Source organism: Gallinula chloropus, assembly GCF_964237585.1.
Source record: "Gallinula chloropus genome assembly, chromosome: Z".
In the NCBI taxonomy this organism is placed as follows: Eukaryota; Metazoa; Chordata; class Aves; order Gruiformes; family Rallidae; genus Gallinula; species Gallinula chloropus.
Genome location: NC_140089.1, coordinates 53,404,290 through 53,417,339, shown reverse-complemented (window position 1 = coordinate 53,417,339; position 13,050 = coordinate 53,404,290). Strand labels below are relative to the sequence as shown.

Sequence of the window (13,050 nt, the reverse complement as noted above, 5' to 3'; positions counted from 1 at the left end):
TACTGAATCTCTGTCCTGTAATTCTTGCCTTTTGTCACCTGGAACATCTGAAGAGGTGCTAACCCTTTTTCCTCTGAGATTCTTCATTTGCAGAACACTTCCTGATGCATTTAAACAGACCTACTTAACTTGTGTCAGCAGTGAACCAAATATGTCAGCCTCTGTGGATCAAATCTCTAGACATCAACAAACCTGTGTTATCCAGTCTAATAGGTACCAGCGCAGAATATGTCTTCAAAACTCTTACCCCAGCATGACTGGAAGAAGAGCTGGGTGCGCTTCAGGTTGAAGTTTTGTGCTTTTGGTGAATAATCCAGTGTGAGGTGCTCCTAGTTCAATGTAGGGACTTAACTGGTAGTTCCTCCATCTGGGCCAGGTTTTCCTGTCTTCATTTACAGTCTCTAAAAATCAGTGGGCTTGCTTCATTTGAAACCTGAATCCATGAAAACTGGCCTTATATGAAGGCCAGCACACTTCCTTTGTTTCCAGTAAAATTTACCTGAACTTCAGAGTGTTGGAGTCGAAGTTGTTGGCCACAGCTGAGTTGTCCTGGTTCCACAGGCTTCTAATCAGCTGAGGTGTGTTAAATGGGCTAATATGTGACCTTATCTCGCTACAACTTGCTAGTGCAATGTGAACCCTACGACCTCCTCAATGCAGTATTTCTGTGTTCTGGATCCTGTGGACAGACTGCAGTTGTGAGTGACCAGTGTCTGGATTTTCACTGACACGGAGTAAGCCAACTAGCCCATAGTTTGCTCAAACATTCCCCAGGCTGCTTCAATTTTTTTTCTGTCTCTGTGGGGGGTGTTAAGGCCCAGGAGTTGGTTTTATTTCCATTGATAATGACCTTGGTCTCTGTGTCTCTCTGGGATCCTTCCTGCACTACTCCTGTGGTACTTTTTATCTTGTGGATTTTGGTCTTCAGCTGTAAATGCTGGAAAACTTTGGAGAGTGACTTGCTGTGCAGAGTTGATGGGTGTTGTTTTCTGGGGGGTGAGGGGGAGCCTGTGGAGTGGGTACTCTAAACACCCATCTGAAGATAAAATCTGTTGCGTAACTGCGGGTGATGGTAAACAGCTGTGCAGTGCCAAAGCTGTCCCCTGGCTGCAGGGCTGTGCTTGGGCAGAAGGCCATACTGGAGAGTGCCACAAAGCAAGCATAGGCCTGTGACCCACCGACTTCTATCCTTGCTTGAGAAGAGCAGTTCTAGTGTTCTGTGAAGGACTTCTGCACCACGTTGGCCACAGAGCACCCGTGTCCTGTGTACCCGGGTAGCAATCCAGGCTGCTCACAGGGAGAATAAAAGCTTCGTTGCCAGATCCTGAACGGAAATGGATCAGTGGAGAGGGTACAGAGGAGGGGTTATAATATTCCCTACTTGGTTTGTGATCTGGTTTACGTGTTAATTACAGACTTAGGCCTGTAATCTGACCCCCAGAGGAGATGCTGCAGTCTGTGTTCTGTCGTGGTCATTCTCCCCGCCTATGCCCACCACCCCCTTTATTCAGGCCTGTAAGCAAAGGTATGCCCTGGGCCCAGGAGCACGCGTGCGCAGTCCTCAGCAGCCAGGGCTTGTCCATTGAAATTGGCCGCAAAGGGTGGGTTTTTTCCCTTGCTGCTATTGGCCTGTTGAGTGCCTCACTCTGAATGTGTCTGGTAATTCACCATCTACCAGCCAGATGCGCGCAGCTGGAACACGTTAGTGCCAGGGGGCTCCAGCCATCAGGAAGATCTGGGTAGAGGAGGAAGGCAGGCCCTCCTGTCACATCAGTTGGGCATGCCTCTGTGAAACCAGCATCACGGTCACATTGCTGAATTAACGCTTAGTACTTAATGGCCCCATGCTGACTGTACACTCAGCTGTCTGTGTGCTGACATGAGGTTCAATTTGTAGGTTTTTGTAGGTGTCTGTTGCTGTTCTTTGCTTCCTTGAACTGGCATTAAGAAGCACTTATGTCCTGTTGTGCTACTACAGTATAATTATCTGTAGAACTCGGTGTAATGGGATTCATTCTTTTTGTTAGTCATGTTAGTGAATTTTTTTTTTTGTAATACAGACCTATATTATTAGAGACAAATGTTTTTAATCTGCAAGTCATTGAAATAATGGAATTCAGTTTTGGATGAGACTTAAAGGCCCCAAGCATTCATTAACTCACAGCTCATGTCCAGAATTGCCATTTATCATCTAGTCCTGCTCCAGCATAGGACCGGTTGGAGCACTTCCTGAGGAAGTCTTATGTTCCTAGCATGTTTATGGATATCTCCTTTTTTTGGAAACATTCTCAATGCAGTTTGCAATCAGGCATGCAACTCTGAATCTTTGGGCTAGGGTACTGGTATGTGGGACACTAGAATCAAAACCACGTGTGTTCTTAGTTTAACAGATGTTGGCGGGAATGGTTCTCTTGCTTTGTGTTTGAATAGGTTGTTAGCTGTCCAGTTAACACTGAGCCTGTCAACAGAGTATATTTGAGTACACAAATTGGAATTAATTTCTTGTGGATTAGCTAAATTCCTGTGTGGACACTTACTCGGAATGAAAATACTTATAATATGAAGTGGCTTAAACTCAAAAGTAAATTAAGCTATGTCAAAGTAATTGTGGAAAAAAGGTTTAATGAATTTTAATGTACTATAAGCTCACCTTTCCATTTGAGTCTTACTGGAAGTCTGTGTGTAACCAAGCCTATCCCATGCAAATACTAATATCCACCAGAGACACAAATGTGTTTTTCAACCCTTTGTATTTTCTCCTGCTCTTGCAAGGTGTGTGTTGGATGCACCCAATTCACAGCAGTGTTGGAGGCTGCGTGATTGCAAGACCTGACACTGACTCAACACCAACTTTCCATTCACTTTATTCAAATATGGATAGCTGCAGGGTCATTCTTAGTCACTTACCTTCAAGGAAATGGATGTTTCTCCCTTGCGTGTTAATTACATAGCATTTTCTCCCACAAGTGATGGTGACTGGACTTCAAAAGAAAGGCTTTCCTAATTTGGCAGTAGGCTTGTCACAATTATAGAAGTAAATATGGAAAGAAGTTTGTTTGTTTTTTTTTTTTTTTAAGAAAAGATGGGTGTGGAATTGTCTGTCTCAATTGGATTCAGAAGGTCTCTAAATCAACTTTCAGAGCTTATGATATTTTACCCCTTTCTGGGCTGTCCTTACTCTTGCAATTTTGGGGCAGGAAGGAGGGAAAAAAGTTGTCCCGCAGGTGTTATGTTCTTTTGTGCCTCTGAGCTAAGAGACAGTGAGTCTAAACATGAGCTTACTGAGAACCTTGAGACTTGGGTGGAGTGCATGGGGTAAGAAGGTAGCAGTGGGGGGAGTACAATGTAGGGCTGTGGTGTCACACATTGTGACAGGGTACAGCCTTTCCCTTGTCATTTTGTCTGTTCTGATTGACATAGTTTTTCCCTTCCAACTTTTTTTTCCTTTTTTTCCCCTAGTTAATGCCCAGCCAAAACGTCTCTGCTGTGTACTGCCACTGCTGCTGCACAAAGGGAGCTCCTAGGCTTTTGTGAAGGAAGATGGCTTTCTGGACGCAGCTGGGATTGCTGCTATGGAAGAACTTCACCTACAGAAGACGACAGACTGTAAGTATTACCCAGAGGGCTTTTTGAGGTTTAAATTGTATAGCCTTTTAGCTTACTTCTCAAGCAAAACAGGTAGAAAACCTGTATCTTAGCTTTATATCATGTGATCCCTGGCAGAGCACTGGTCTGCCACTGGAAAGACCTGATTCAAGTTGAAGAGTGGTGGGTGGACAGAAACCAATTGTGAATCCCAGTGTTGAGGGTGTGTCAGAGCACCAAAACATGCATATTGCAGAATGGTTTGGTTTGGAAGGACCCTCAAATCACCTAGTTCCAGCCCCCTTGCCATGGGCAGGGTCACTCTCCACTAGACCAGGTTGCCCAAAGCCCCATCCAACCTGGCCTTGAGCACTGCCAGGGAGGAGGCAGCCGCAGCTTCTCTGGGCAGCCTGTGCCAGGGCCTCACTTCCCTCACAGAGAAGAGTTTCTTTCTAATATCTAAATGTGTCCTTCATCTTAAGACCACAGAGGGTGTACAACTGCAGTGTGCAGCTAGCATGATGTAAATTGAAAACCTGTGCTATGATCAGCTCTGCTGGTGGGGCGTTGCCATTCTGCAGGGATATGCACTTGGGTCTATATGCTTTTGAATTCTGCAAGTTGCAACAGCAGCAACAAAATTCTTCTGTTTCCTAATAGCAGAAGTGGTAGAGGCAATAGCAGGCTTCTTCAACCTCTTTCATCGGGGAGAGAAACCCAAGCCAACCAGAGTTGTACTTTAAGTGACTGGCGTGAGACGTTCTCCTAGCAGTGCAGAGACAAATCCCAGCAACTGCTGTTTTTCTAACAAGATGTGTTCTGATTTAGTTTCAGTGCTAGCCTAACCACCTATTAGCAGTGTGAGAATATACATGTTCAGATAAATAATATGCAACAAGAGCTTCTGAAAGGCACAGGAACATGAGTCCACTATGATGTTCATGACGTTCCCCTGCCTTTGAGACCTCACAGGATGCTGCAACTCCTTCAGACAGCTAGAAGCCAGAGAAACATGTTTTTCCTCTGGGGATTTAGGGGAGTAACTGTGGACAAAGGCATGTCTTGTACAATAGGCCTGAGCAGAAGATGGGTCCTGTTAGAGCTGGCCTTGAGGAGGTATGAATAAGGAATATGAAGAAAGCGTGAGGTACTAGGTGGTGAGTGGAAGTTGGTCTCTCTCTGCCTTCTGAACCCTGACAATGTCTGGATCCTTTCCAGATGACCAGGGCTGGGTCCCTTTAGAAACTTGGAGTCGTGTAGGGGGGGAGGTTGCTACACTGACCGTTGGATATGGAGACTGACTGAAGTTTTTGCTCAGGTGTCTGAGGCTTGTTTTCACAGGACTTGTGTCTAATAAATTCAGACCTGGATTTAGTCTCTTCCTAAATAAAGCTAGACAAAGGGGGCTTATGGCATCTGTGACTTTTCCTGTGGTTACAGAGCTGCCAGCAAGGGCAGGAATTAGTGATTTGCATATTTCAGGCATTTTTGCCCCAGAGGCCTTGATCTCCCAGGACAGGACTGCTCTGCTGAGAGGCTGCAGGTTGTGTCAGCTGCACGGGGGGAGTCAGTCTGGACATATGGCCAGCATTCTGACCTTGGAACAGCCTCATAATTTAGAATGATGTTGCAACAGAGCTGAGGAATGTAGTCGCAAAACTGGCTATGGAGTGCTGAAAAGATAGGCTGTTTGTAGCTATTGCCCACAGAACCTAGACTTTTGGATCCCTTGCTGTTAGAGATCTTGCTATTTGACTTTTCCAAAACTGGCTTTAGCAACTAGGGGAACCCAAGGACATAGGTGGATTCCTTGGAGCAATTGCTAGGACTTGTTAAACCAGGAGGAGATTTCAAAGGACTTGAGTTTTACACTGAGGATGACCACTTTTTTTTTGGTAAGGTCTTCTGAAATTAATGCATCAGCTTACTTGAGGACATCTGACTCTAGTATTACATGTCTGGTTAAGGTAGCAGAGCAGTAGAGATGCATTCAGATCCTTTAGTGATGCCACAAAAATGCAGTAGGTGAAGACTGTCGGTGAAAAGACATTCCTGCTTGTACTTCTGTCATGATCTTGGATCTGCTTAGCTATTTCTTAGTACCTTCTGTCCATCAGCTTCTGTATCTGCTTCCTGTCAAGTAGCCCAAAGGGCATGAGACTTGCCTGCAATCTCCCATGCCCGTATTACTAGTTGATTCACAATGAAGGCCGGAGACATCACTTGTTTTTGTGGGGTTCCTGTGTCTCTGGGTTTTTTTGTCATTAATAATTTCCATTTGGGCTTTACCTGAAGATGTCAGGAGGGAAAAGCCACTTAACAGAAAATGGCAGAAAAGTGCCTAAACATCTCATCGTGCTGTTATCGCAGCTGCAGTCATTCATTTGTTTGCTTTACTGTTAGGAGGCCAGTGTCCTTGAGATAGGTGTGCTGGTGATGGGTCTCTCCTGTTTGTGCTCAATGAAGATGTAGCCCAGAAATAGTTTGATCCTTACTCTTCTTCCTATGAGAGCTGCAGGTTAGCCTTTGCTTCCCACTGAATCCCCCTCCTCGGGTGCTGTGAGTTTGGGGCTGTGTTGCGAAAGGTGGGTTCAAAGCTCAGCCTGACGTGTGCAATTCAAGTGTTACTTTGTACTGGTTAACTTCCAACAGCACTGGAGTTGGGGAAGGAGTTTATGTGGGGAGAAGGAAGACAAACCATGTTCAGGGGTCACTGTCTAAAAACATCTCTCTCCCTGCTGTCTCATGAATAAGGAAACACCCCAAACTTGCATGGAGAGACTGATCAGCTGCTTGTAGCTTCCTTCATTGAAATGGGACCATAAAGGTGAGGAAGGATGGTTGACAGTGAGATGGGTTGACAGTTTGGTTAGTTCTTGCTTAACAGATTTTCTGTGGACATATTAGATGTTAGGAAAAAATTTTCACTGAGAGTTGTCGGGGCCTGAAACAGGCTGCCCAGTGAGGGGGTTGAGTCACATTCCCTGGGTGTGTTTTAAAAAAAGGGTAGATGAGGTACTTAGGGATATGGTTTAGCTTAGGACAGGAACGGTTGGACTTGATGATCTTCAAGGTCTTTTCCAACATAGTGGTTCTGTGATTATCAGCCAACTGCTATGAGTTGGGAATGCTTCTGGGACTAGCCCCAGTAAAAGTAGCAGTTTGTTCTGGGCCAAGCACTGCCATGGAAGTCACCTGCTATGTGTAAATGGGATGTTCTTCCTTTTGAATCAAAGGTGCAACAGGATTGGCAAAGGAGTTGGAGGTTTGAAGGCTCACTTCAGTATTGACCAGGTTGGTCTAGTAGCTGCAGCTCAAAAGTGGGTGAGGAGGCTTGATTTTTCAGAGTTTACTTGGTATGAAACTTAGTGAGACGTGTCCTCTTCTGCAAAGGCGATAGCAGATGGCAAGTGCAGTCACAGGAGGGTCAGGAAGCAGTAGGGAAAGGAACCTTTGGCAGAAAAAGGAATAGAATTCAGGTGTTGTTGAATAACACAGGAGGCTGGCCAGGGACTCCAACCTGGCTAGTAAAATGCCATCAATGTATTTAGTTTGACCCCATGCAAGCCTCTAGTGCAGCTTTTGCCAGCTGTGTCTGCCATGATGCAGCAGTCTTCAGCTGTAAAGGTGTAACTCAGTCCAAGCTCCATCACTCCTTTCTCTGTGCTCCTGTCAGTCTGCAAAGTCAGATGTGTGTGCAGAGGTACACAGCACTGTGTGCACGGCCCATGTGTGGTTGTGTGTGTGTACGTTTGTGACTGTGTCACTAACTATACTTGGGTGTGCAAAAGAGGAGGTGGGTGGGTGGCCAGGCTCCACTTCAGCAAACAGGCTGTTCATACACTCCCCTCCACCCCAGCGTGTTGTGGCTGTGGCTGATGTTTCTTTGGGCAGGACAAGACTTGCTCTCAAGGGCAGCATTTTCTTGCTGGTTCTGTAGTGGTTGCAGGACAGCAAGAGGCTATCTGGGCACCTTGGTCACCCCAAGAAACTTAGACAAGCCGTGCTGATGTGACTTGATCCTCAGGCAGTATAGTAGCAGTTGCCACAAGTATGCTTCTTACCTATGGCCTGGGTGGTAGAGGGGCCCTCATGTGTGCCAGAGCATGGTCATTGATGCTGAAGGAGGGAACATCTTGTACTGGTTTCACAGGTACGTTTCTGTCAAGAGAAGGGAAAGTCCTCCTCTGCTGTCCTGGCAGCAGCTGTTGAGGGGATCCTGGAAAGAGAAGAGGCAGAGTAGTTGTCAGTATCCTACCTCCAAGTGTCTCCGACCTCTGGGCGCCAGACCAGTGTTTAACATAGAAGGAAGCAGACTGTTAATGGCTGTGTATGCTGCTGCTACATTGTCTGCCGTAAAAACAGAGACCAAGATACTGAGGCATCTTCCTGTCATCTTTGTTAGCATCATCTCAGTGGAGTTTCTTCACAGTGCATCCATGAAAACAGTGGGTAGGAAACAACATTCCAAAATCATCCTGCTGAGCCTGGGGCATTTCTGCCAGGAGTGCCTGAGAGACCCTGGTGCTCGGTTTTCGTGTCTTTCAGATACGGTTGCCATTTGGTTGGATGTCATCCATTAAGGGTATGTGTGAGGACCCATTCTGGAAGGCTTTCTCTGCTGGGTCAAGTAGCATTTGTCTTAAGGCACTGTTTTTACACTGAGATTATTTTGAAGTACAGTAATCACTTAGAAGCCTCACCTCAAATTATGCCTGGGGTGTGTTGTGCTGAGTATCACGAGTCTAATTTTAGCTGTTAATGGTGTAACATGGGAAAACACATTTGTGTGTGGAGATTATCTCTCCCACTGGGGTTCAGGTCTTATCCTGTCTGGCTTATAATAAGAATGATGCACATCTCTTAGGAGAAAAGACAGGATTTTCCAGGAAAGAAGGGGAAAAGATTACATTATGGTTTCCTTCTCCCCAGCGAGGAAAAATATAAGTAGCAACTTCAAAAGCTCTCAATTTTTCCTTATCTCATGGCTTGCCTAAAATGCAAGTTTAGGCAGCGTTTCTGCAGTGGGAAAGGAGGGGTGTGCCTGGTGAAGCTGAAGCCTGGGAAGCCTCAGCCCGTGTCTGTTACGGGCTGTAGCATTGCTTTGTCCATGTGCTTCTGTGGGATATGGCACATATCAGTGGGTTTTTTCCTATACTTCAATTCCCTGTCTAAAAAAAATACTCTGCTCATAACAGCAGATCCTTCTTGTATTCTGATCTAGTCCCTCTAAATAACTAAATTCTTTATCTCTTTACCTGACACTGACTGCTACTAAATACGTACCCTGGACCCATGGATGCCTACCTTGGGAACAAATGTATATGAAGCTCATACCTGTATTTTTTTGGTTCGAATTTTAGCATTGATTTCCTGATAGCAGTATACTTCTGCAGCAGTGACACTAAAACCTTTGACAGTGCAATGGTGCAGCAGCACCATTTCCATACCTCATACATTAGGGTGGGAGCACAGTGGTTTACTGTGAGAATGGGGAGGGAAGTACTTCCCACTACCTCTAAAATACGAGGGAAAAAATTCAGCTAATTGCTGGCAAGGTTTATTGGGATGTTTCTTTCGGTCAAGGGATAAAGAGAACTATAAAAAGAAGCCAAAAATGACCCTTTAGTCCTGTAGCTGGCACATATCAAGGAGAAAATCATGTAATTCTTTGCAGATTATGCTCTGAAGCTGGAGGAACAAATTTCTTGCTCCTGGAATGCACAGGCAAAGCAAAGTGGGGCAGTGCTTACAAAGTTGTCCTGGTTTGTACTGGTACCTCTGTTCTGTCCTGTATTTTGAATATGGTGTCTTAATACTTTGTATCTTACTGTTTCCAGTTCCAGCTGCTGATCGAAGTTGCCTGGCCTCTGTTTATCTTCTTCATCCTGATCTCCGTAAGACTTTCATATCCGCCCTATGAGCAGCATGAATGTAAGTACCAAACACAGCAGCTGCATCCAGAATAGTTGTTGTTTCATGGTTAGAAGGTAATAATGCAGCTGGGAATATGTAAAGGAGTAGGGGCAGTAGTGCATTTTTTTGGCCAAAGATTTTCAGGGAAGCTTTAATGGCTCCTTTTCTTCCCCCCTTGGGACCTGTAGTGTGTCCCGACATGTTAATGTTGCTCCAGGGCTGTATGCTGCTGCTGTTTTTCTTGCCATTTCTCAGTTTTTGCATTTATAATGTATTAGCTGAGAATTTGCTGTGGAAGCGTGACAAATCTGCAAAACCCACACAGAACCCAAGTCTTGATTTCTCATCTCTGATCTGTGTATGACTTAGCATAAAGAGAAGGCAGTGTTCAGATCTGTAGGAAAGCAATCTCATTTTTGGGCAGTAATGTGGGTTAATGTATCACATCAGAGAGCACAAGAGCAATTTCATTCTCTCTAACCACAGGCTGTCAGCTCTGTATTCAGTAGGCTTGTTCAGCAGTCATACATTTCTTGGGGAAAACTATTCTACTTTTCTGTTTACATCCTAAGTGGGCAGACTTCTAATTTTCCTTATAATGAAGCTTATTCTTGTTCTGCAAATGGCAATCTTTAGGCCTCTGTGGTGGTTGCCATTTGATTTAGGAAGCATGACTTGTTTATTCGCAGTGAGCTTCATCTTACTATGATTTACAGCCTAACACTGCAATTTGCTGACTGTGGAAGACCTCTTTGTTTGTCTTTCCTTTGCCTAATTACTGCAAGGCAAGGGTGAAGGGTCAGCACAACGTGACTCCGGATGGCACTCTGAAGTCTGTCTTTCTTAAAATGGGTCAAGACCTAGTTCTTACAGCACTTACCCCAGACGCTTTGAAGAACCACAGGGTATTTCATGGTGCTTGCTAGGCTTTCAAGCCAGCAAGGATCCTTTCAAAGCTGAAGTGTTAAGGTTTGCAACTGCCCATTTAGACGCTGCTGGTACCATGTACAGCCCAGCTCACTTCCTACAGTTCTTGGCAGGATGATTGAATCTTTCTTAAATTGTATCTCATCAGTTGCCATATGGCAACTGAATTGCCTTTTCTGACAAAGTTACAGTGCCATCAGGAGAGATACCTGCAATACAGACATGAAGCTGAAGAGAAAGTCATCAGTCTGCTCAGCACCCTCAATGATAATCTGTCCCAGCTGTAGCAGTGCTATATATAAACTCAAACCTAGCAAGAGATGACTCTTAATACAGTTGCTTAGACTAGACTAGGCTTGGTGGTGTTAGCCTGCTTGTAGATCCTTTGCTCTGCCACTATGGTGCCACAAGCAGAGTGCTGAGTCTTCCATCTGATGCCCTTTTTTCTTCCCATTTACGTTAACTGATGTTGTTTCCTTAGCCTCTTCCCTGTGTTGTCATTGGGCATTGTAAAGTACAGAGCACCTGGTAACTTCTAAATTAACTTTTTATGGTTAATGCCTCTCCACTCTTCTAAAAGCTTCTGAGGACATATTTAAGCCTGGGCCAGTTTCATTGAACATTGACTCATATGCTGACAGATGCACATCTGTTGTATAGTGGAACATGTTTTGCTGAACTGTGAACAGAGATAGAAAGAAAGAAACCTTGAATTCCTGGTGAACTCTGGCAACCTTGTGGATGCCTTGAGGGAAAACAGGATCGTTATCTGCAGCGGCGGTGCTGTATGCTGTTATGAAATGACTCGCAGGTAATGCCTGATGATAGCAGTACCAGAGCTGCATGGAAGTGTGTTGTAGCCTCCAGATAGCCTCAGTGTTTTAATGGTACAGTTTTTTCAACAAGAGAGATAAGATTTTTAGTTCTGCCTTCCTGTTTGAGGAAAAGGAGAAGAACCCAAGGATCCACGCAGTCTGTGTGATCAGACTTTCCAGTCAGGTTTTTTTCTAGCAGCTTGGCCTGGTATGAGGAGCCTTTTTCTGAAAACATAGGAGAATTTTGCTTGCTCTTAAGTGATAGATATATGGCTTTCACCAGACCAGCCAGAGAAGACATCTTACGTTGCCTTTGAGCAAGGTTGCTGACTTCAGTCTTGTAGAGTTTGACTTTCTTTTCTGTTTTTGTGACCCTTTAAGGTATTCAGAATGCACTGGGTTTGGGGGCAGGGGTGGGGGGAGAAATCTGACAAGTACTCTATCTGCTGAAAGGTAGGTGTTTGCAGCAGTGTAACTGAAAACACTGTGCTGTTACACTGTGTTTTCTCTGTAAGTTGGCTGTCTTAAAACTGGCTCACTTACGCATTACTCTTTGAAAAAATGCTTTTACATGTGTCACTATAAAAATGTAATGAATTCTCATGCTCCCTTTATCGCATTGCTTTTTCATGACTCTTTAGAGTTCCTAGCTGTGTGCAATGAAAGGCATTGAGGAAAAAGGAGTTGCTTCTTTGAGAAGTTTTAGGAAAAACTGAAAGTGTTAGCATTTTTCCTCTTTCCCCCCACCCTACAAGTGCCTCTGCCAAGAAAAAAAAAGCAAAATGAAACAAAAGCCAGGCAGCTCAGGTAAATAGCTTTTCTATTTTAAAATAAGAGAATTGGGAACAAACAGTCCCCTGGGTACTGGAAACAATGAGGCTTTGGTTCCTTCACCTTTCTCCTGAACAGAATCCTTGGCTTTCTCTAGGGAGGGCTGATAAGCTCCCAGTCTTTTCTTCAGCCACCTAAACCAGCCTTGCTGCTAATCAGAAGCTTTGACCTCCTCTTCCTAGGGGCTGGGTATCTCCATCACAGCTGTGGAGGAAGGGAGCAAGCCCTGCTGTGTAGGCATGCTGTGAGGGCAAGGTGGGCGCCAGAGGGGGAAAAGTGCATCTCATGGTCAAATCCCTGAGCAGCTGCCTTAAATAGCAGTGAGGGGTACTGAGGGTTACAGAACCTTCCTCCCTCGTCTTCCCCTTAGTGTGGTGGTGAAGAAGTGCATTGGCTTGCAGAAAGCATCCTCATGGCAGGATTATGAGAGGTAGCTTTCCTTACCCCATCTTTGGAGGGTAAGGGCTTTGCAAGTGTTGGGGTGGCGTACCAGTGGAGATCTGCAACAGGTAGTTTGTTATTTCATTGCTTCACCTGAATGCAGAACATAAGCAGGATGTAAACTCTGGGCTATGTCTTAAGTAGGTTGTCCTGGTTTCAGTCAGGATGGAGTTAACTTCTTTTGTAGCAGATGATGGAATGCTGTGTTTGGGTGTTAAAATGGGAGCAGTGCTGATAACACCCTGATGTTTTTAGTTGCTGTCAGACAGTCAAGGACTTTATAAGTTCTTCATATTTCTCTATTCATGAGAAAGGAGGGGAGAAGCCAGGACAGGTGACCCAAACTGGACAAAGAGAGTATTCCATGTCAATTACGTCCTGCCTAGTATAAAGGGGGGCTGATGGGAGGAGGAGGAGGGGGCAGCTCCAGGATGCACAGTATTTGGGGACAGTCTGGTTCCAGGACAGCTCTGGGTGGCAGGGCCTGAGTTGTGGGTTCGGTGAGAAACTGCATTGTGTATCAACAGTTTAATTT

The 13,050-nt window shown here is 45.0% G+C and overlaps 1 protein-coding gene across 1 annotated transcript in view; it reads left to right on the top strand.

Annotated features, from left to right (window-relative positions):
• Positions 1-3,540: 3,540 nt before the first annotated feature.
• ABCA1 (ATP binding cassette subfamily A member 1) overlaps positions 3,541-13,050 on the top strand; it is a gene marked incomplete at both ends in the record, with an annotated part of 77,942 nt that continues 68,432 nt past the window's right edge. Inside the window, 2 exons of the mRNA XM_084278904.1 lie at positions 3,541-3,606; positions 9,426-9,519. Coding sequence (XP_084135030.1) covers positions 3,541-3,606; positions 9,426-9,519 — 160 coding nt within the window. The remainder of the gene's footprint in view (positions 3,607-9,425; positions 9,520-13,050) is intronic.